Genomic DNA, 24,429 nt, shown 5'->3' on the forward strand with positions numbered 1-24,429 from the left:
ACAAGCTGCGGTCCGCTGTTGCTTCCCTTCTTATTCTCGCCGGCTTGGCTTTAGGCGAGGCAGTATCACGAATAGTTTAAGGTTGGGGTGTTTGAAAGCCAGATTACCAGGGTTTTATCCCGTCATTTACTAACTGTGACCGAGAGCAAGCTCTTTGGTCTTCCAGTTTTCTGTCTCGAAACGAATCTAGTAGAGATACCTACCTCATAGGGTTGTTGAAGCGCAGGGAGGGGGTGAAGAACTGTGCCTGGCGCCTAGAAAAAGCCCAGTATATATCAGCTATTGTTACCACTGTTGGTGTCAACATTCACGAGAGGGAAACTTCAGACTTCAACGCATTGTCACTGGCTTCTGTCTCCTTCCATTGTTTTAGCCATATTTTAGATTTTTAACATTTAATTAGATTATTGCCAGTTAGTAGCTGAAATGTACACACCTGCAGATACAGGTGAGCAGATTTAACTTTTTTTAAAAAAATATCACAGCTAAATAGTCAAAATGAACTGTAAATACAGTCTTTAAAATAAGGCATTCAAACCATGGTTAAACTGATTTGCCAGTGGATGTTACTGGGGGTACCATTTACTCATCAGATACCAATTCTTCATTTGTCATTAAGCGTTGAGTGCCTACTATGCTAGATATTGAAGATTCCGAGAAATGACACAGACCCTCCTTCAAGGAGCTTTTGGGAGTGTTGCAAATAAAGAGATAAGTGCTCACAATACTGGTGTGGAACCAAATGGAAGAAGACATGCCCAACTTTTTCATTCGTTCATTTTTTTTAAAATGTGTTTACTGAGCATGATTTGCCAGACACTGGTCTTTATGCTGGGAACAAATGCAAGTCCTTTGGAGCTTGTATTCTAGTGAAAGGAAATAGACAATAAACATAAAAGAAACTATACTATGGCAGGAAATTCTGTGGAGAGAAATCAAAAAGAGAGGGATGGAGGAGAGGATGTTGCTATTTTATACAGGCTGTGAAGAAAGGCTTCTCTAAGTGACATTGAAGGAAAGACCTGAAAAAAGTGAGAAACTGAACCACAGAAGAGTGTTCTAGAAAGAAGCAAAAGAAGAGGTTCTGAGGAAAGAACAGAGTGCTTGGCATGTAGGAAGGAGGCCAGGAGGCTGCAGCAGCTTGTGCAAAGAGGAAGCAGTGACTGGTGAGGTTGGAGTTGTCAAGATTGATCTAGAGCAGGGTTTCTCAACCGTGGCACTACTAATATTTTGGGCAGGATAATTCTTTGTTGTGGGTCTGTCCCACAACATTGTAGGATGCTTCAGCATCCCTGACCTCTCCCCACTAGATGCCAGTAACACCTCCTCTCCCCTACCAAAAATACCTTGTTCCTCAAATGTTTCCTGGGGTGGGGGGGCAAAATTCCCCAAGTTGAGAACCACTGATATAGAACCACTTGTCCAAAAGTGCTTTCTGAGATGAAAATATTCTGCATCTGAGCTAATACAGTAACCATCAGGCACATATGGTTATTGAGCTCTTGTAATGTGGCTAGTGCAGCTCAGCCGGTGAATTTTAAATTTTATTTGAATTTTAATTAAATTTTAATAGCCACTTGTGGCTAGTGGCTACTGTATCAGTACAGTCTAGAGTCTTGCAGCCCATTGTAAAAACTTTGGCTTTTATCTTTTACCTCTCTCTGCATTTCCTTTTATTCTCTCAGTCTCTCACTCCAGACCAGTCAGTGGTTCCCTTGCTATTTTGTTCCTTAAACTTGCCATGCAGGTCCTTGCCTCAGAGCCTTTGCTCTTGCTATTCAGCCTAGCACATTTTCCCCTCATATATGAGTGGCTCTCTTTCCCTTAACTTCATTCATTACTATCCCTGCTCAACAGTTATCAAAGAGGTGGTATCATCATATTTTATCATCATCCTGTTTAAACACCACCTACAATGCCATGCTTATACTTTCCCTACGCACTTAATTTTTCTCTATAGCACTTATATTGTATTTTTGTCCCCCCTCCCTACCACCCCCCCGGTAGAATGTGAGTTCTGAGATTCAGGGATTTTTATGTTTCTTTATTATTTTTTCAATTGTCTATTACAGAGGCTGGCACATAGTAGGTATGCAATAAGTATTTGTTGAATGAATGAATTGTAAAGCCATTGGAGGATTTTAAACTGAGGAATGGCATGATCTGACTTGTTTCAAACAGTATCATTTTGGCTGCTGGTGTCTAGAACAGACTGCCAGAAGGGCAACAGTAGAGGCAGGGAACCCAACTAGAAGATTAATACAGTAGTCCAGGTGAGAGTGAAGGACACGATAATGAGTCAGGGATGATTGCAAGGATTTGGTTTGGGCAACTGGAGTTGCTGTTTACTGAGAGGAGGAAGACTGGGAGAAACAGGTTTCAATAGAGAAATCCAGAATTGTCAAGAGATTAGACTTTCTGGAGAGTGTGGTGATGCCCAAGAAGACAAAGCAAAGAATGAGGAGTGGGGTGGAAAAAGAATTACAGGTAAAGGGAGCAGTAGTGAAAAATGCATGGAATAAAACAGCATGGCTGTTTTTGGCTGGAACCAAGAGAAAGTTAGTAAAATCACTAACAGGAAGGCCTCAGCTCCCTTCAGGAGCTTAATTCTTAACCTTGCAAGAACGGCTCTCCCCTTTTAACAGATGTGGAAGTCTGAGCTCAGTGGGATACACTTAATTGCCTTAAAACTATCATGCTGGAATTTGAATATAGCTGATCACACATCTTTGAGCTGTTTTCATTAAATTACATTGTGGTAGTTTCAATCACTGAATACTTTGAAAAAAGTTCTCTAGATTAGAATTGTTTTGGGGTATTAGATCTGTTAAAATATCCATTCATTCAACAGTAGTTATTTAAGTACCTATTAATAGGGGACTTCTTTAAATGTCCTGGAAATTGAGTTTCTAAGGCTCTATAAATTTAATACTTTATGAAGAAACTGGTTGCTTTGTATCTGTGGTTTTCAATCCTTACCTGGAGGACTTGTTAAATGACAGATTGGTCCCTCACCTGATCAAAAATTTAGCATTTCTTTCTTTTTTGAGGGGGGGCGGCGGGCACGCCTCATGGTTTATGGGATCTTAGTTCCCCGATCCCTGTGGACATGGCAGTGAAAGCACAGATTCCTAACCACTGGACCGCCAGGGAACTCCCCCAAATTTAGCATTTCTAACAAGTTCTCAGGTGATAGCGATTCTGCTCTTCTAGGGACCACACTCTTAAGAATCACTGCTAGTAGAAGAGAATGGAACATCAAACAGCCATGTCCGTACCAGACTTCATCCTTTGTGAAATCACTGATCCTTAGGCAAGACTAACCCTCTCCATCTGGATATATTAGATCCACTCATGCTCTACAATTTGTAGGGAAAACTGCATGGCAGAATGGAAACTGCATGGCAGGATTTTAGGAGGAAACATCCGACTTTTCAGTTCCACCTCTCCATTTACTAGCTGTGTGACTAGTCAAGTTATTTAATCTTTCTGAGCCTTGGTGTCTAAAAAGCATTGTTCATATCTACCTTTGGGTTGTTTTAACAATAAGAGGTAACACACATAAAGTAACCTGGTACACAGTAATTTCTTCTCTAGTTGCAGCACCCATAAATAAGGCATGAACCTCTCTCCCTTTAGTTTTTATTCCATGTAATATTGGATCGCCTCCATTTTAAATATTGATATATAGCCCAAACTTCTGGCCTTGTTATCAGTTGATTCTTGAATTAGTATGGACCTTATGCTATGAAAGCAATCTAATTTATCTTGGAAGTGTATTTAATATTTGATTGCTTCCCAGCATTTCTCAAATTTCAGAAAAGAAAAAAATGGAAAGTCTAGATAACCCCAATAACTTTATCTAAATACCTCAATACATTTATTTAATAGTCTAAGATCATATGACCATAAATCATAGATGGAGAATTCTAGATCTCAGCTCTAGAATGTTTCAGTAATTTTCTCATAGTTTTTCAAAGCATAACATTTGTAATATGTGCAAATCACCGTAATTAACACAATATCTGTTCTTTCATTTGCAGTGCTCTCATCGTATCAAAGAGTTTCTCTTTACTTCAGCCCCAAGCTGCAAGTTATAGCAAAAAGTGTAGGAGGTTTTCCTTTGTTAGTGAGCCAAAAGAGTAGAGCCCTCATGCCCAAGAACCCCACTTTTAGATACAGATTACTAATTGGTTTGAACGTTTTCCCATTGAAATACTTTCGTAGGAAGTAATTTTCATAATTTACATCTTATTTCAAAGCGACTTCAGTCTTTAAGTTCCACCAGAGGCTCTTCACCTCTGAAGAATTACCAGTGCAGATCAGTCCATCCACTGTCTTGGAGAGTTCTGATATTTGTTTTCCACCTACTAAGTTTCCAGAGCGTACTATTTCACACTGAAACCACTTACCTGAAATGACTTTAGTAACCAGTGTTCTATCAACTTGTAATTCCTGCATATGGACATTAGTTTAAGTAATGTCAAAAATATCTATTTTGTGTAGACTTTTAGCGTTTTCTATGTTCTTTCTTTAAAATCACTCAATAACCTGAATATGGTAATATTAACTGAAATACCTCATTCTCTTATGAAACATAATAGAAATTTCTTATTTAACATATACCTTAAGCCTAATTCCTTTTGAAGTAACGTGCTACATAAAACTGAACAACTTCATTACCAACAAGGACAATGTTTTATTGAACAAATCTATGTACAGTACAAAAAAATTTCTTGAAATGAGACACTGTTGATTTATTGCAGTTCAATGGCTCAGTTTTAATTTGTACTCTTATAAAATGCAAAGTAAAATAATTTAATGTTCAACAAGGAAGCACAAATTTCCTTTCTTGCTGAATCTGTAATATCTTTCACATATTAACAATTCCAAAATGCATATGCAGCATTTAGTCATTCTGAAATGGTGTTTTACAGTACCAAATAAATTAAAAAATAAACACTACCATCCCTTTTAGGTTTTTCACCCATACTACAGTTTGAACCAAACATGAAAGGAGTACAGCTGAACCTAGAAGTGTGATTTGAAAAGAATCACAAGTTCAATGTTATGTTATGTCTTCATTATATAATTGGTGGTTTATTAAAAAAAAAAAAGAGTATGACTGAAGCCCAAAGTACCAGTGCCCCTGTCCACGAAGGTTCTCCTTTTCTATCTTCTCCATAATATCTGAGCAGCAAAAATTCAGATTTGCTAATTTTTTGACCTTACTGAAACATAGCAGAAAGTTAATATTTAATGTTTCAAAGGAAATTTTTATTTGAAAATGAAGGATGGAAACTTGGTCCACGTAAGATAAACACATCCTTAAAACAGAAGGAGTAGAAAAGAAAAAGAGAAGAATTTGAGGAATAAGAAGAAAGCTTCCTTGTCTTCTGAATTCCACATTGGAACTGTTGGAAGTTTATGCACCCCGTAAAAGCAAAATGATGTAAGTTTATGTTTTATAAGGCATACATAAGAAAATGTACACATTCTTTCAATAGCAATTATTTGATAAGTATATAAAGAGGTTAGAACAATGTGGTCAAACAGAATTTTATAAAACATTCCTTGATCTAGTTATGTATAAACCAATTTGATCTCAGTCTTTCAGAAAGTTTTCCCTTACCAACACAAAAGTAGAAATAAAACCTCAAAGACAAAAAAATAACAAGTGGAATATGTTTAAAACATCTTGGTATGAACTGCAAAATGAATGAAAATAAGTTGCAGACATGGATTTATGTCAATAGTTACAACTTATAAAAAATAAAAAGTTAAAAATGTGATAAAATGTTAAGCTGTGATTTTAAACATCTGGAAAATGTACAAAGCAGAAATATTTTAAAATAACTTCATTGTCCATATGAACTAGTTTCCAAATACTTTTTATTATATGATGTATTTTAGACTGAACTGAAAAAGAACTCAAGTATTATATTTTTAGTATCAGGAAGTATGGAAAACATTTTTTTCTTTAGTTGACCTTAAAGGATTTAAAAAGCTTATCGAGTTGTTTACTTATGTTTTTAAATGTAAATTCCACAGCCTAATGTAGGCTACATAACAAAACAAAAACCTGATTTGATTGATATGGACTTTTGACTATCAATTGCATAGTAGTGAACGCCTATGATAAATAAACTAATAAAATTGGGTAGTTTTTTAGATATCTGATTTATCATGACCTGGAAATCCTAATTTAATAAAGCCTGGATGCTACCCTGGAAGAAAAGTCACACTTCCTTAGTGACTTCATTCAAGAAGCTTTAATATCCAGAAATTTATAATAGTAGGGTCTGATGAGATTATATACTTTGAACAAGAATGTATCAGTTGGAATAACTGGAATATCTGGTTGACATTGGTACATTAATAGCTCTGTTTTTGAAGAATTTGCCTTTGCATTTTTGTTCATTTTACCCCTGCTATAGATTAACACACTGTTAGGTAAAAGGAAGTCTTTAAGCTTCCCCTTTAAAGACATGGAACACATCTGAGAGGGTATTTTTAAAAACCTTTTTGTTTTAACGATTTATTGACTATTAAGTTAAAATCTTCCTTAGGAAAATTACTGGTCATCAAAGAAAATAAATGCATCAATATATCTTACTGTGTTCTTGCTGTGCAAATTTTTGTGTAAATATTTCTTTTTATATATAAAAATTACTATTCAGACCAAATTCATCAGAAATAAATAAGAAAGCATAAGTAATATGGCTTATTTTAGAATTAACTCTCCTAATTGAATAAAACCAATGAATTCTTGACCGGATTCTTAGCTGCATATTTTTTTTTTATAGTCAGTTATTTTTATAGGACTGTACTTAGATAACTCACATTAATGTCTAAAGGACCTTACTATGAATCATCAAGCAATGTCCTAACACTACTCTATATACAAACAGAAATATCCCAGTGTGTTTATACCATTATTCACATTGAAGAATTTGCAATTCAGTGTTTTCTTTCAACTAAGATAGCCTTTAATGGTCTTAGATCCTCCCATCTCTTCCCAGAGTTACTGATAATATGTTTTCTATTGACGCTGCTGCCTTTTAAATATAACTCATTGGTATTATAAAAACGGAAAGTGGAAGGTTCTGTCAAGAGCTTATTAGCAAAGCACTGTTGTTTTGTCTTCTTTTGTTTGTTAATTTTAAATGCTGGTATGTCATTCATTGAACTTTGACCTAATCAATCATCTGGAAACAAGGTACAATCTTTTATAGCTAGTATGGTGATAAATCGTTTTACTTTCATCTTATCAATCAGTTTCTAAGTAATAATAAATCAAACAGAAATGGTTCCTTAAAGCATGTTTGACCAGAAAGGAGGACATAATCTGATTAGGCATGACAAGAAAACAAACCCTATTTGTGGAATACTTTTAAGTTGTAAACCACCCCCCCCCCTTTTTTATAATGGGTTTTTCCCTTTCTGTAAGGCCATAGCTGGTTATTCTTTTTGACTAGTTGCCTGCATATGTTTCTCACATAAGCGAAACTGAACATGCTGCTATTAATCATCATCGACTTCTTAAAAAAAATGTGGTTTTTCTGGATAACTGGTACTTTGGGAGTTTTGTAATAACCCTTTTGGAGTCTAAACCAGCACATCTCCTCTGTGGGTTCATTCTAGAAAATGTGCTTTGTCTTTATCTTTAGTAATCCAAGACCGCTCTAAAATTAAGGCCATCAGGGAAATAGCAAACTGATGATGCATTTTCTTGTAGTGCTTTTTGCACACTACTGCTTGATCGACAGATCGTTCTGAAACATTTTTATCAGGCACCTGTAAAACAGAACACGTCTGTTAATTCATATTTATAGATGTTCATCTAGTATTCTAAGTTAGATTTCCTGTTTATTTATACCCTTACTCATTTAAAGAATATTAATATTAGTAGAAAGGCAAGCTCTTCTTTTGCTCAGTTTTATTTTTCAATTATTTTCTGGTTCTTTCTTATTTTTGTTTTTGTAATAGAGGCTCAACTTGGTTTACATTTCTGGCATGCAGATGAAAAACATTTCCATCATAATTACTTTGTTTTTAGATCTCTTACTACATAAAACTTGGAATGAAGAAAAGCCTCAGATACAGTTAAAGAGTATGATCCAAAAGTATGAAAAAACTGTGTTCAAGTTCTGGCTTCCACAAGTTCACAGGTGTATGCCTATGCAAATTACTTGTGAATGTCAGTTGCTTGATCTATAAAACAGGAATAGTGATAGCACCTCATGGTGGTTGTATGGATTAAAGGAAATAATGTATGGGGTAGTGCTTTATTATCTGTGTTATATAAATGTTAATTTTTTTAACCTTACAAAGATCTATGGCATTTTCTATTTCTACAGATATACCTGCTGAGAAGACAGAAGACTTACTTTCATCATCTGAATCAAATCCAAAGAGTGTCTGACATTTCTTTTGTGCAAGGTGAGCCTCAAGTGCTTCTGCATTACAGTAGGTGGTCAGGCATTTGCCACATCTTAATCTTTTCACTGATTTTTTACAAACGTTATCTTGATCAGAACAGGCATCTACCCTATCAGTCAGAAATTTTCTGCGTTTTGGCATACTAAGGTACCGTTCATCAAGGTAACTGGGAGGCAATGGTCTGACATATGGCTTTGTTAAAATTAAGCCATATGAAGTATGTTCACTCGTCTGATTTGGTTTGGAAGGTGCCTGAGGTACTGGCAGGGTACTGTGTTCTTGTGGTACAACACTAGGTAAAATGGAACCGTTTTCTGTCCTGATTCTATTTGTATCAATTTTCAAAGCAGGATCTGAGGAAACTAAAGGTGTTTGCTCTATTCCACTGTGTCCATTGACTAAATCACTAATACAATTATTTTCAGAATTTGGCTCTATGTCAGGCATCTTTTGGTCTGTCAAGCTTATATCAGAAACAGTGTGATCAGAATGTTCATTTCCATTCTGAACTAAACGGTCTTTCTTTTCCATACTTTCTATACATGTCTTTGGTTCTGTAGGATCTTTCCTTGATTTGCTAGTAGAAACTGGTAGACTAACAGTTTGTTTCTCATTACTAGATGAGTCTTTTTCCTGATGATTAGATTTTGAGTCTGTAAGAACATCCCAAAGAATTGCTTCACTTGGTTGTGCAGATGATTCTGGTGTTTTACTTAAATAGTGCTGAGCTTCATGTTCATATAGCAGAGGAAGATCTTCAAAAAGCTCATGGCATTCTGGAAAACTACACTGAGCTTGAAATATCCTGTGACTTTTTGTGTGCTGAGCAAGTTGGATTGGCAGCTTAAATGACTCATTGCAATTAAAATGCAAACAAAAGTACACATTTGGATAGCTGTGTCTATTAAGGTGATCTATAAAATGTTGAGAATCTTCAAACTGCCTTTGACAAAATTTGCATTTTCCTTTGCTCCACTTCATTACTGTTTGCCGCACATTTAAATCAGTTGGATGTACAGTCCTTGCATGCTTATTTAGAAATCCAATTCTTTTAAATATCCTGACACAGCCAAGAGCGGGGCACTTAAAGTTTCCTTCTTGATCTGTCGCATATATGTCTTTTGGATGGCACACGGTTCCATTGATTTTATGAAGTACTGAAGTTTCCTGATTCAAGTCGTAATCATCTTCTTCATAATCACCTTCTTCGTCTTCTTCCTCCTCATAGTCATCCACACATACAGGTAATGGCTCTGAGACATTATTTAAAGAAGTATCAGGATTGCCATTTTCAGTAATATTTTCAATAACATCTTCCGATACACTTCCAGGAATTTCAATGAATTCACCCACATGTGAAGGGATGACATCTTTGTTTCCATCACTGGAACGGGTAATAGTCTCTACTTCCAAATCCTTATTATCAGACTTCCCATTTTCAAATGAAATGAAAGTATCAGAACAATTTATTTCTTCCAAAGCAGGATTTTCCCGATCCTCCTGTTGAGCTGCAGCAAGTTGCTGTCTCTGTATTTTCTTAACATGATTCTTTAAATGCTTCTGCATAAGTCCTCTGTTTCTAAATTTTCTACCACATATCACACATGAAAAACTGCCCTTTTTCTGATGAGCCTGGGCATGCCGTACAATGTGACCACCTAGAAATTCCTTGTTACATAACATACACCGATGCCTTGGGACATTGTGATCTACTCTGGAAGCATTAAGAGCTGTGAGGTTTTTCTTTGCATTAATATGACCTTTTGGTTGCACTCCAGATATATCATCAGGATCAAGCTCTCCAGTGCTCTGATCTGTAAGAGAGTCAAGTCCTTCATCTAAACCTTGCTGTTCCACTGCCTTTTTTACATTACCTGTAGAATTTTCCAGTGTACTTTCATTTAGAAATCTAACTGCTGATTTATCACTCAGTAACGCTACACAGTTTTTCTTAATCATTATGAAGTTCCAGAATTCAGGATCAAAAAACAATCCCTTTTTCAAAATTGGAAGTAATTCAAAACGAACACGATTTTGAACACTACTTGTGCCTTCATTATATTCTTCATCTGGACGTTTGTAAAGCTCTTCAACAGTATGATAAGCTTCCAAGGAGCGCTCAAGAAAAAATATTGAGAGTGCACAAATCCTGAGAATCTCCAAATCATTTGGCAAAAAATGTGCAATTGTTTTATAAATTAGACATTTAGTTTTAGGATCATCATGAAGGTCTAGCTGTAGAGCACAACCACATATTTCAACACAAATTTGTAAGCCTTCTTCTTCAACCTGTAAAAAGAAAAATATTACTGCTACTTCTTAAAAAAAATTATTAACACTTACTAGATTATCCTTTTAAAATACAGGGTTGGCCAAAACGTTCCATAGCATCGTACGGAAAAACTCGAACAAACTTTCTGGCCAACCCAATACAACTCTGAAATGAAAGCTAAACAAACAGAGTATTCTAAATGTGCAATTTTCTTCAATGGGTAGCCATGTTTAACTACTTTTTAATATATAAATAAATCTGTTTTAACTTGAGAATAACCTGGAAAAGACAGTATTTTAGCTTCCAATTTATTTAATTTTCAAGTCTGACAAGCCCTACTGACCATAATACAAAATGCTTCATAACCTTATGGTTATTAAAAAAATAAAATGCTTCATGAACTTATGGTGGTTCAAGTTTCTTACATATCTAGGCCCCTGTTTTAAGGTACCAATCTTACATTCTGTGGCAGAAGGGTTAAATTATATGTATTTAAAAACACAGTTATCAATTTTTTTTGTTTTGTCTTTGTTTTTGTTTTTGCGGTACGCGGGCCTCTCACTGTTGTGGCCTCTCCTGTTGCGGAGCACAGGCTCCGGACGCGCAGGCTCAGCGGCCATGGCTCACGGGCCCAGCCGCTCTGCGGCATGTGGGATCTTCCCGGACCGAGGCACGAACCCGTGTCCCCTGCATCGGCAGGCGGACTCTCAACCACTGAGCCACCAGGGAAGCCCAGTTATCAATTTTTGATGTTAAAAAAATACTAAAGTAAAAACAAAAAGAACTGCTTATGGAAACTCTTTCATAAAGCTGCACTAAATAATATTACTTATTGTACTTATTAAGTAACATTATTTATCCAAATAAGGGGAGAAGTGTAATCCACATGAAGAAGGCAATTATAAACTTTCCAAATCTAATAAGGTATCAGAATAATGAACCTACTGGAAGTTACCTGGAAAGTATTCAAGCTTTGAAACTTTGACTGATGACTCAGAGATAACTGCATCAGCTTTTAGTTGGGAATTTGTTGTCTATCCACCTTAATTCAAGTTATAAATAATGCCTCTAGAATGACCTAAACGCTTGTTTGAATAGAGATAAAATAATAATATGTCTTTAACAGTTGTGTCTGTGTATCATATTGCCTGCATATGGTATATTACAGATGACATGCCAGCCTCATGTCCTCTGAGTTCCTTATGTGCTATGCAACCCTCACTTACAGTTCCACAAGCAGAACTTAACTCTGCATATCACTTTACCTCGCTGGTAAATTCCTACCCATCTCCTATTCATTCTTTGAGAATCAATTCTGCCTTGAAAGTTTTTCTGATTCATTCTGGCCCCTACCTTGGGGTAGAGTTAAAAACATTCTCTATTCTTTCCACTGAGAATAATTTATACTTATTTCTAAAAAGCATGTAATATTGTTTTATAAGTGTCTACGCCCCTACTTCTTGACTTGGAATTCCTAAATCACAGGGACAGTATCTCATTTTTCGTATCCTTCTGTGGTTAACATAGGAGTTGACATACAGTGACCTTTGAATAAATGTTTGCAGAATGAATGAGATCAGATATATTCCACTGATTTAGTCTCCTATAAATCCACCATTTCCAGCTTGGAATCCTTTTCTGAATTCAAATTTCTTATTTCTATAATTGTCAGTTATAAAACCTACCTAGATTTTCCAGATATAGCAAATTCAAATCCACTGCTTCAAAACAATTCATTCTCTTTGTCCAATGTTCTATCTACATCCTCTCTTTTCTCATGAAATTATAATGTACTCACAGTTGCTGAGGTTTAAAAATTTCAGGATCATCACAAAAGGGAACAGGCTACTTTCTTACCTGAAAGCCTTTAACAATTCCAGTATATTTATGGACTGACATTTCAATTTTTAGAGTAGCATTCAGTCCCTTTAGGGTCTATAGCAACCCCACCCCCAACCCCATAGAAACTAAACTCTTCGATTAGTTTTGCCATCCACACACTTCCCCGTTTCTGTGCCACCCTATTAATGCCACTGGACAGCTGTGAGAACCAAATAATAAAATGAGGAGAAGGGGCTCTGTAAACTACAAAATCCTCTACAAATATTAGTATTATCCTCCCCTATCATTTAAAACCCAACTGAAAGCATCTTCCTCTGTGAAGGCTTTTCAGATATGCTATCTGTAATGTCTCCTTCTGAACTCACACAGCATTGCCTGTGCCTCTTAGCACTGAGGCGTGTGAATGATCTATTCCATCAGATAAAAATGTTTTTAATAGACTGTATAAGAAATTAAGCACATTTTAAATATTTATTTCATCTTTGAATTTTTCCCCTTATCATGTATTCTTAGGTTGACCACACATGTGAAAACGAGAAAGCTCTATGATAATTGGCTGAACTTCACCTATATTGTAAATTTTCTATAACAAAGTCTCTCGATTTTTGGTACAAATGAGAATCATATGTTAAAAAAACAGAGATAGATAAATATTTTTTAGAAAGTTTTACAGGTAATTCTGATGTACTTCAAATATTAAGAAGTATTCTATAGCATAGTTTGTTTTTTGTTTTTTTGGTGGGGAGAGAGGTTAACTTTGACAATGCATTTAAATGACATTTTACTCTTTAATAATGAAGCTATTAATGCAGTTAGCAAAATAAATAGGAAATAAAACAAAACCAAACCCTCTGATATAGTGCTTTTTATCACGGGAATATGATCACTACATGGTCATACATCTAATGAGTGATGTGATAATGAATGTAATAAATGCATAAATATGTAAAAAAATTAAAATATATTATTTAATGGATGCCTCCTTATATATTTAAAAGTAACCCACATAAAGATTCAGTTAAATGGAGCTACCTAAAATGTAAGGTAGCTTTATCTTTCCTATCTTTGTACTCAAAGTTCTGTTAATACTTGAGGAGAAAAAGTAAAAGGATCTGTAGGATCTACTTTCATGTCTATGTAAGAACCATATGTAGAATTTTACTCACTTGCCAGTGGCCCATGAAAAACTTGCTTCAGAACTATTTTTAAAAATAGGTAATGGGTTTTTACTATTATTTTAAATAAACACTTTAAAAATTTGTCCTTAGGTTTCAAAAATGTCTCAGAATTCATTATTCCTTTTTACCTAAACACCAAACGTAAAACTATGAACTATTTCTCTATGATGGTGAACAGGTATTAGCTATAGTTACAGAAAGTTCATTTGCAAATTAGTTAAGATTCTACATACAGGACTTAGAATAATGTTAAAAGTGCCAGGCTTATTTAATTGTAAGAAAAGAGATAATAGCTTCTTATGGAAGCAGTTCCCATACTAAACTTTATGTAACACTAAATTTTTTTTCTTTTTTCAGTTATTTTCATTTATGCATACTTTTTGTACCATGTTGGGAGTTTGAGGTGGGGGGAGGGGAGGATATAATATATGGAGAATGCCTTAAAATCCTCCTTTTCTTCAATTACATGATCAAATACATTTTACCACAAGAGATTCAAGTTTCAGTGAACTGTCATTTAAATTTAATTTAAAATGAAGGGATAAATATATACTATTTACCTCATCTTTAATGATTTTCATGAAAGGAAATATGACTCTCACATTAGTTGCTGTTCTTAAAAGCTGGTAGCATTGATCTACAAAAACTTGTTTTGAAGGATTAGACTTTAGCTGAAGTTTACTCCATATGAAAATCAACTCCCTGTAAATGAGAAAAAAAGAGAAATATCAAAGATACAGTTTATTCAAATACAGACATTAGCTGTCTTTCCCTGATTCTGTAGTGCCCTGGCTGGGATGTATACAAAGTGGGTGTAAATGGATATTAAGTTAACTTCCAGGCTACTTCCACTACCTATTTGGGACTAATAGAAGCTAGGAGAAAAGGTGAGATTAGAAATTGCAATTTGCTATATGCAATGCATTCTAATTATATGCCAACAAACCTAAGGCATCTCTAGTATTTGATCAAAACAAATTCTAATCTCAGTATACCAATATTAATGATATTGCTTAAAAAATTTAACTTTGACCTTTAATTAATACCCACTTGCAAATTTAGAAATCAATGTTGTAGAATTTCTGCAAAGAATCGTTCATACTTTTCAATCTATTAAGATACCAAAAGTACTACAGATTAAAAGTGTAAGTATATTATAGTACTGATTCTGAAATTTTGTTTTATATCATCTACTCTTCCATTAAGATGTAGTATTTTAAACAAGCTATGGACCATTTAAAGTATTTCACAGGTAGATTCTTTTCTAAAATATGGCCAAGGTTATTAGATGAACAAGGTAGGAGCAGTGGGTTTTGAGGCAAAGGAAATCATAAGATATAATTGTTACATTTGGATATCACATTTTAGCAAATTAGAATTCCTTGAAAAGTGTCATAAAAGTTACATAAAACATCATAATCTAAAACGTATTAAAATAATTGATGAAAATGTTAAAAAAAAAAGTGATATACTGAGAATGTACTTTGAACCCAGCACATACAGCTATTAAATCTAAGGACACCTTGACTACTATCATGAAGGTATGCATACTCTATTTAGAGAGACAACACAGAACACAAAACAAAAAATGATGGCAAGCAACACAAAAAGTAAAACCAAAATTCCTCTTCTATTTCACACAAGCTGTGTGGGTGTTCCTAAGCTTTCGTCCACCACTCACTTTTTTTTGGCACACATATTCCTTTGGAAAGCTCACCAGGTTTCACACCATGTTCCCAAATCTCTAGCTCTGACTTCTTTCCCACTTTCCGTAACTGGATATTTCAACTTAGATTGGTTTCTATCACTTTAATCCATTTAGAACAAATCAAATTCCTGCAAAATTGATTACCTTTTCCTAGACCAATGACACTAAACATTTCTCTAACCTGTCTGGTTCTAACCTGCTTGTTTTTCATAGTCTTTATATTTTTATTATATTTTTGCCCACAGTTATATCATTCTTTCTCAATGCTACCACGTTAGGCCCTTTAATTTTCCATATGTACTTCTATAGGGGTTGCTAAACTGATCTGCTTCCAGCCTCCCAGATTATTTCATTTAGTACTTGTTCAATATGCCTTGTGTTAAAAGCAACAGAAACATGGGCTTTGGTGTCAAAAGGATCAGGATTTGAATCCTGGGCATTCTCCTAAGTTGGTTTCCTCAGTGTCAGTTAATGTGCTTCATTTATTCTCACTTTTTGTTGTGCTGATTGCTCTACTTGGAAAATACTTATTTCTAAGATAAGCTTATCTTTCAGAGTCCATATCAAGTGCCTCTTCTTCATGAAAATTTTCATGAATACCCCAAACTTAAAGTGATAACTACTTCAGAACAGATCTTATCTCTCTTACTGGTTTAATGCCTTTCATATACTTCCTTGTTTATAAGTCCTGTTTCCCCAACTATTAATACATTGTAAATCTTCTCAATGACACATTATATAGTGGAGGTAGTGAAGAAGAACAGGAGATTGGGAATAAGAGACCTACATTTCAATAGGGCATTACATGCCAACTGAGATGGTACTCCCCAGTTCACAGTGAACCACCATTTTCTAAGAATAGCCCGAATACACAGGGCTGGAACCTCAGTGGCCGTGCCTCCTAAGTGACCCTCCTCACTCTCCTTAAAATATTAATTCAGGAATGGGAAACTGACCCCAATTAAGTCAGAATCCCTGGAATGTTTTCAGCTCTAAACTATGAAGCCTGGGGACTGTTGGCATTCTTCTGGTCTGCAACAGGAAAGACTGAAGCCAAATGGCAGAACAGAGATACTTCTAAAAAACCCCAGCAATCTCAACGTCCCTGTTAGCAATTATCTTTGAGGATCACCTATAACCCTGCCCTTTTTGTGGCTCACGTCATACCCCAGTATACATTCAATAAATACTACCTTCTCCCTGAACTAGTTAGACATAGGATGTTATCACTTGGAAACTGACTAGTAGAAATTCCAACTCCATTTTGTTACTAGCTGTGTGGCTTTTATCTCTTTTATCCACAGTTTTCTTATACATAAAAAGAATTAAGAGAGATAAGTGAAAACCCCTAGGTGAAATGTCTGGTATATACTGATGTTTAATAAATTGCTCAGATAGTATTCTTTGTGAAGATGAAAGGGAAAGTTTAATGAAGCTTATGTTTTCCTTTCCAAAAAAGGGTCCTTAAAAAAGAAACAACACAGCACTGATTTGGTGTACAAACACATTTCCCAGGTAGCTAACTGCTAATACAACCTCCAAGTTATCTAGTTGCAGAGAGACTATAACAAGGTCTATAGCCACCCTTACCACATAGATTTTTTTTCATACTATACCCATTTTATAGTAAGTAATGTTTAGTAGCAGAGACTGCCTGGGTTTGAATCATTATTTACTAGTTGAATGGTTTGGGCATATTATCTACCCCATAAGATTGCTGGAGTAAATGAGATAATGCATATATAAAGCATAGACTAATGGAAGCACTCAGCAAATATAAGCAGCTGCTATTATTATAATATTCTTATTATCGATGGTGAGAGAACTGGATTAGTAGCTTGCTTCATTGGCTTGAGACAGAGCAAAACTGGACTGTGATCAGGTTTTGTCCTCAGAGAGGGGAGATGAAGAGTAATCTGAAGACCAAGATGAAACAGACAACACAGACCTTATAAGCTGGAAAGAATCCTGCTCTTGAAGTTACCATGAAAATCAACTTTTTTCGGACCCCAGCACTCAGAAATATAAAGGAGAGAGGTAGAAGAAATAAGAGGGCAGGCGATCAGAACTCAGCCTACTCAGAAGGAAGGACAAAGAAGCAGGCTAAAGATTCCTTTTCAGTTAGGCAGCTGGGAGTCACACACCCAGCTACTATTCTTAGAAGGTGACTGTGGCCAGAAGCAGGAAAGATAGGCACTGTTCTATTTTTAAAGTTCTTCCCTAAAGAGTAGAAATTGGTCAGCCAAGAGAAGAAGAAAATAAAATGTTTTCCTGGTCCTTTTTGGTTTGTTTATACTTGATTCCAGTTTACTTATGAGTGTGTTAAAATGAAAACAATGGATATTCTGTTTAAATAGTTTAATATAGCCAAGGGTAGAGAACATTCCTATCACCATAGGAAAAGATATACTATAATAGTAATGACTATATCCTGTTTCAAAATAACTGCATATCAAGAAATGATAATACTTTGAAAACTATTTAGAAGTGTATGTCTTACCATTGTCTCCTGATCCTCCACTCTATTTGTAATTTCAATTTACATGGTAAACTTCTGAATAAAAATTTGTATATTCTAAGAGTACAGTCCCATAGAAGACAAAATCCACTAGTTTCTAGACCCAGTTCTATTAATTAGCTATTTGACTCTATCTCTGAATCTGAAGATTTTAATCTATAAAATCTATAATATATTAAATACGTTTATCTTTAAACCCCTTCAAGCTATTGTTTTAAGTATCTAAGAACTTAAAATTTGAAAGCATTTATTAAAAAATGTTTCTAGCCCATATCATTTCATATTATGATGTTAGGCACATGAAACCTAGTTTTCTCTTAAGAATTAATGACATGTCAAAGTGGTAGGGTTTTTTTCTTTTGTGTGTGTGTGTGTGTGTGTGTGTGTGTGTGTGTGTGTGTGTGTGTGTGTGTACTGGGGTAGGGGAGGCAGAAGTTATTAGAATCTTTTCTAATTATTATTCATGATTTCATCTAATAGCACTTAAGGGTTGGTACTAAAAATACTCTCAAACCACATTCTAAATTACATGATTGCTAGATAAATTTGATGCTTCATAATATTCTAATAATTTTTTTTCTGCTAATAATTTTTAACTGGTTTTAAAAATGCTTACAATAACTAATAGTCACACAATACCATTTATATTAGTGTCCCCAAAATGAGTTACTTAGGTATAAGTCTAGCAAAATATGTATAAGATCTACATGAGGAAAAAATCTAGCAAAATATGTATAAGATCTACATGAGGAAAACTACAAAACTCTGATGAATGAAATCAAAGGACTAAATAAATGGAGATATATTCCATGTTCATGGACAGGAGGGCTCAATATTGTCAAGTTATTAGTTTTTCTCAACTTAATCTACAGATTCAATCCCAATCTAAATCCCAGCAGGTTATTTTATGGATATGGACAAACTGTTTATGTGGAGAGACAAAAGACCCAGAATAGCTAATACAATACTGAAGAAGAACAAATTTGGAGGAATGATACTACCCGACTTCAGGACTTAATATAAACTAACATAATGAAGACAGAGTTGTACTGATGAAAGAAGAGACACATAGATCAATGGAAGAGAACAGAGAGCTAGAAATAGACCCACATAAATATAGTCAACTGTTCTTTGACAAAGGAGCAAAGGCAATACAATGGAGCAAAGATAGTCTTTTCAAGAAATGGTGCTAGAACAACTAGACATCCACATTAAAAAAAAAAAGTCTAAACACAGACCTTACACCCTTCACAAAAATTAACTAAAAATGGATCATGATCTAAACAGAAAACACAGAACTACAAAACTCCTAGAAGATAACATAGGAGAATACCTAGATGACCTTGCGTATGTTGATGCCTTTTTAGATATAACACCAAAGACATGATCCATGAAAGAAATAATTGATAAGCTGGACTTCATTAAGATTGAAAACTTCTCTGTGAAAGACAATATCAAGAGAATTAAAAGACAAGCCGCAGACTGGGAGAAAATATTTGTAAAAGACTCATCCAATAAAGGACTGTTATCCATAATATACAAAGAACTCTTAAAACTCGACAATAAGAAAACAAACAACCCAATTAAAAAATGGGCCAAAGACCTTAACAGACACCTCACCAAAGAAGATATACAGATAGCAAATAAGCATATGAAAAGATGCTCCACATCATATGTCATCAGGGGAATGCAAATTAAAATGAGATACCACTACACACCTATTAGAATGGCCAAAATCTGGGACACGAATAACAAATGCTGGTGAGGATGTGGAGCAACAGGAAATCTCAAACACTGCTGGTGGAAATGAAAAATGGTACAGCCACTCTGGAAGACAGTTTGGCAGGTTCTTACAAAACTAAACATACTCTTACCATACGTTCCAGCAATCGTGCTCCTTGGTATTTACCCAAAGGAGGTGAAAATTTATGTCCACACATAAACCTGCACACAGATGTTTATAGCAGCTTTATTCATAACTGCCAAATCTTGGAGGCAACCAAGATGTCCTTTAGTAGATGATGGATAAATAAACTGTGGTACATCCAGGCAATGGAATATTATTCAGCACTAAAAAGAAATGAGCTATCAAGCTATGAAAAGACGCAGAGGAACCTTAAATGCATATTACTAAGTGAAAAAGGCCAATCTGAAAAGGCTACATGCTGTATGATTCCAACTATATGATATTTTGGAAAAGGCAGAACTATGGAGATAGTAAAAAAAAAAAAAAAAAAAAAAAATCAGTTGTTTCCAGAGGTGGTGGCAGGGGTGGGACGGAGAGATGAATAGGCAGAGCACAGAGGATTTTTAGGGCATACTCTGTATGATATTATAGTGATGGATATATGTCACTATATATTTGTCCAAACCCATAGAAAATTAACACCAAGAGTGAACCCTAAAGGTAAACTGTGGACTCTGGGTAATTGTGTCAATGTAGGTTCATTCTTAGTAAAAAATGTACCATTTGGTGAGTGATCTTGATAATGGGGGAGGAAATGCCTTTGTGGGGGCAGGGAATATATAGGGAATGCCTGTACCTCCCTCTCAATTTTGTTGTAAAACTTAAAACTGCTCCGAAAAATGAACTCTTAAAAAAATTTAAAAATAACACTCTAAATTTAATTTAAAACATAACTATTTTATTGTAACACATTCCTTAAATATCAACACTATCAATTACTGGTACATGATCATTTTCTTTTTTAATCCTTACGATAGGTCTTACAACCTATCGTTTTTTGCACAATAAATGTGGGGGAAAAAGTGGCTTAACATTTTCACATAACTTTAAAAAAATATATAAAGTGCAAATTCTGCTAACCAATTCTCCTTCTGTACCCCATCTCACCATTTCAATTTCTATATTAGGAACACTTACCAGATACAGTACATATCCCCATTCTGGAGCTGTGGAATAAGAAAGGATTCACAGAGTTGCAAGGCTAACATAGTCTTGCCTTCTTTTTCAGTGTTACAGATGATATCAATTCCACTCTTACAATCAGTTTTCAGTAAATGCTATAAGAGAAAAAGAAAAACCAGTTTGTATCATTAAAAATATCTAGAAAGATAGGTGTAATAAATGTTTAAATTAAGCATTCAGAAGAAATTAGATTTCTAGTTTTCTTCTACAAAGACAATGATGAATTGTACAGAGATATTTTCATGTTTTCATAGTTTCACTATATAGAACCTACAGTTTACAATGACTACTTTTAATCTCAATGTCCACAGCTTGTCGGTATGTAGGGTCCATATTCGAAAAAGGTTCTTTCATCTTAAAAAAAAAAACCAAAATAACAAACATATGCATTTAATTTCTTACGATTTTATTTAAAATGCAAAATCATAATGCTTCTCGGTTTTTATTTAACCTCTGTCACACCAGAAGCTCACTCAACATGAATAATGCTTATCAACAAAAATTTTAATTTCATCATTTGTTAATATCAGACTCTAATTCAATATGAGCTTAAAGAATGGTGCCAAAGGGAACATCTAGATAATGTAATTTTAAAACCTTTGATATTACTGTAAAAGGAATTTAACAAGAATGGGCTACTTTTTTTTTTTTTTTTTTTGGTAAGGTTAAAATGGTAATAGGCAAACATAATCTCAAACAATACCTCCCGGAATAGGTGATCTTCTACAGGTGACATAAACAGACATGTGAAGAGTGCTTGATGGAAGTACAAGTCTTTACTGATTTCTGGGTGATTTATACAACATTTAATGAGAGCCATTGCTTCAGGTATGCGTTCACAAGCAATTAGATATCTGGCACGTAGTTCAAAGAATAGTGGATTTTCAGAACTTAAATATTTGTTCACTATATTAAAAAGAAAACAGACTCTTATTACTCTCATGAAAAGACTGTCTCAAACTTTGTTCTTTGACACCTTAGCGCTAACATGTGGTATCTAATTAAATCAACTATTTAATTAAATAGTATTTTTCTTATTAGGAGTTTATTTGTGAAAGGAATGTTCAGTTAAATGATTGGAAAAATGGAAGTAAGAGACACCAAAACTGTGTCCAAGAAATATTTGCTGATTCTTTCTCAGTCTAAAAAGTAAGCAAAATTTAAGAAACAAAACAAAAAAAGAAATATTCTTTTTTTGTGTTCACTAATGTTAAAATATGTTTCAAATTTCTTTCTAGTCTAAGATTACATACTTTATCTTCTTACTGACCAGTATTTTCATTCCTATAAGATTAAAAGGCTAAATTGTAATTTGTCATTAAACCATATTAATTCAGATTAATTATAGAGAAATGTAATCTGAATTAATGAAAAAGTTCAATCATAAAAGAAATATATTTTATTACTTTCAAACAAAAAAATTAAGTTACAAGTAGTGCCAAACAGGACTGCTTATTAATGTATGCCCATGTGTCACTAAGGATAATTACTAATTAATACTTGCTTTTACACAATTTTAAAATATATAAAAGCCTTTATCTATAAAAGTTCATTTAGACCTAACAACAACCTCATGACAGGTATAATATTAATACTTGTTTTACAGATCACAAAACTGAGTCTCAGAGAGGTCAAATGACTTGCCCAAGGACAAAGAATTAATTAAATAAGTGGCAGAGCAGGAACTGGAACCCATATTTCATGATTTCAAATCCAAAAATCTTTTAATTAGTTATATATGTTTAATCAGTAGTTTCTGAAATGCCTATGAATAATGTTTTATTTGGGCTTCAACATTTGCCTTGCAATTCTGTTTACACTATAAGCTAAGCAGACAATGATTTTGTATAGTTAATGCAAAGATAAACTTCAGACTGATCTTTACCCTGATGATCACCAACTAGAGTACAGTCATCTACATTAATGAGGTTCTAGAGCAGCTTTTCCCAAAGTGAGGTATGCTAGTGTAAGTATAAAAGGAATATATATGAAAGGACTATATACATATTATAAACTGTATATATTGAGGCCATCAGCCCTCACACCAACAAGCAACAGGTTTGTTCTAGCTCCTACTGAAAGGAGCCTAAAAGCTACCCTAAAACCCCAAACTCTCCTCCCCTGTTCTCATTCCCTATGATTCTGTCTTTGCCTAGCTCCTGTCCCCTCTGGCCACATTCTCCAGTTTCCTCAGAGATTCCTTCAAGGCTGTCACCCTTGCCTTCCCTATATTTGATGGTTCATACTTTTCCTCAATGAGCCGACTCTTCCTCCTCTGATCTAACTACTGCCTCCCTCTTCAGTTTTTTTCTTTTCTTTTTATTCCTTTCCAAGACCCTCACATCAAGTGCTACTCTCCTTTGTATCCTTTATATTTATACCACACCATTGTCACATATACCTTAGCTCTTTCCTTCTAGTCTTGTCCTACCTCCCATCTCATTCCACCACTGCTTCTCCTGGTCTTATCTCTTTTTTCATCTTCTCTAACATCTCTTCTAGTCCTCTACACTTGTATCTGGGGTCAGCTTGCTCTTAAGCCCTAGAATCATAGCCCCTTCTCCATTCAGTTCTAATCACAACCCACCCCACTCCTTTACCTGGGACAAATGGAAAGATCCTAACCTGCACAGGCAATTGGTGGTGTGAAACGTCTTCTCACCAGACCAATATCTGAATGGTTCCAGCTGGCAGGTCTTGTCTTTCCCTTTGGCCATGTTATAATTGCACTCCATAGGCTCTCTCCATGCTCTCAAATGTGTCCACACTTTTGTGCTTATTCACTACTGCTGAGCTTACATTCTATGTTTTGGTGACCCAAATGTTCTGGGGCTCAGGAATAATATGGCAAATGTTTTTTTAAAAAGAATTAACTAGAAATAGTTGACAGAGCTTCCTGCCTTCAAAAGCAGATTTTGGCTCACAGGAACCACTGTGTATCTAGGTTGGAGAGGAAGTGATGTCCAAAAGGTATGCAGGTGGTAAGGGGATGAAACAAAACTTAACTTCTGTTAATGAATGAAGTTTGGGAAATACTGCTTTAGAGTATTTGGAATCGAAATTTACTTATTAGTCACTCATTCAGTTATGCATTCATCATGTGGTCATTCATTCAGTAAACAAATATTTATACTGAGCACTGGCTAGGTGTAGGATATATGGTAGTGTACATCAAAACAAAAGCTGAAGGAGTTCCATCCTTCACAGAGTTTCCTGTATAAGGGAGATTCCATGTGCTTAAGGAGGGTGTTTTTTTGTCTGTTTGTTTGTTTTAAAGGGTGTTCCTACTTAAATAGATTTTAAAAAACATAACTGAAGTGAAAACAAACTCTGTAAAAAGCATGGGGATACTAAATATGTTAACACTCTGAATTCCCATTTTAATAGGAAATTACTAGAAATAATTGTACCTAATCTTATGTCAAGTCACTCTTGGGCTGGGTTAATGTAACAAATTAGACACACTTCATGTGAAAATACATTACTCTTATTCAGTATTATAAAATAAAGAAAAATCACTATTACTGCTCTAGTTAGAAA

General features: G+C 34.8%; 1 protein-coding gene across 7 annotated transcripts in view; it reads right to left on the minus strand.

Annotated features, from left to right (window-relative positions):
• Positions 1 to 7,655: 7,655 nt before the first annotated feature.
• The window catches only part of ZNF654 (zinc finger protein 654), a 91,154-nt gene continuing 74,380 nt past the window's right edge, over positions 7,656 to 24,429 (minus strand). For 3 of the 7 annotated variants that reach the window (XM_019922484.3, XM_033855934.2, XM_033855935.2), the window contains 4 exons: positions 21,593 to 21,795; positions 20,845 to 20,984; positions 14,295 to 14,436; positions 7,656 to 10,731 (listed from right to left, as the gene is read on the minus strand). In XM_019922484.3, coding sequence (XP_019778043.1) covers positions 8,260 to 10,731; positions 14,295 to 14,436; positions 20,845 to 20,984; positions 21,593 to 21,795 — 2,957 coding nt within the window. In that variant the 3' untranslated portion in view covers positions 7,656 to 8,259. Of the gene's footprint in view, positions 10,732 to 14,294; positions 14,437 to 20,844; positions 20,985 to 21,592; positions 21,796 to 23,514; positions 24,420 to 24,429 lie in introns of those variants that run through there. The other 4 variants (XM_019922486.3, XM_073804381.1, XM_073804380.1 and 1 more) reach the window with 3 other exon arrangements.

The sequence above is a fragment of the Tursiops truncatus genome, chromosome 4 (assembly GCF_011762595.2).
Source record: "Tursiops truncatus isolate mTurTru1 chromosome 4, mTurTru1.mat.Y, whole genome shotgun sequence".
Taxonomy (NCBI): Eukaryota; Metazoa; Chordata; class Mammalia; order Artiodactyla; family Delphinidae; genus Tursiops; species Tursiops truncatus.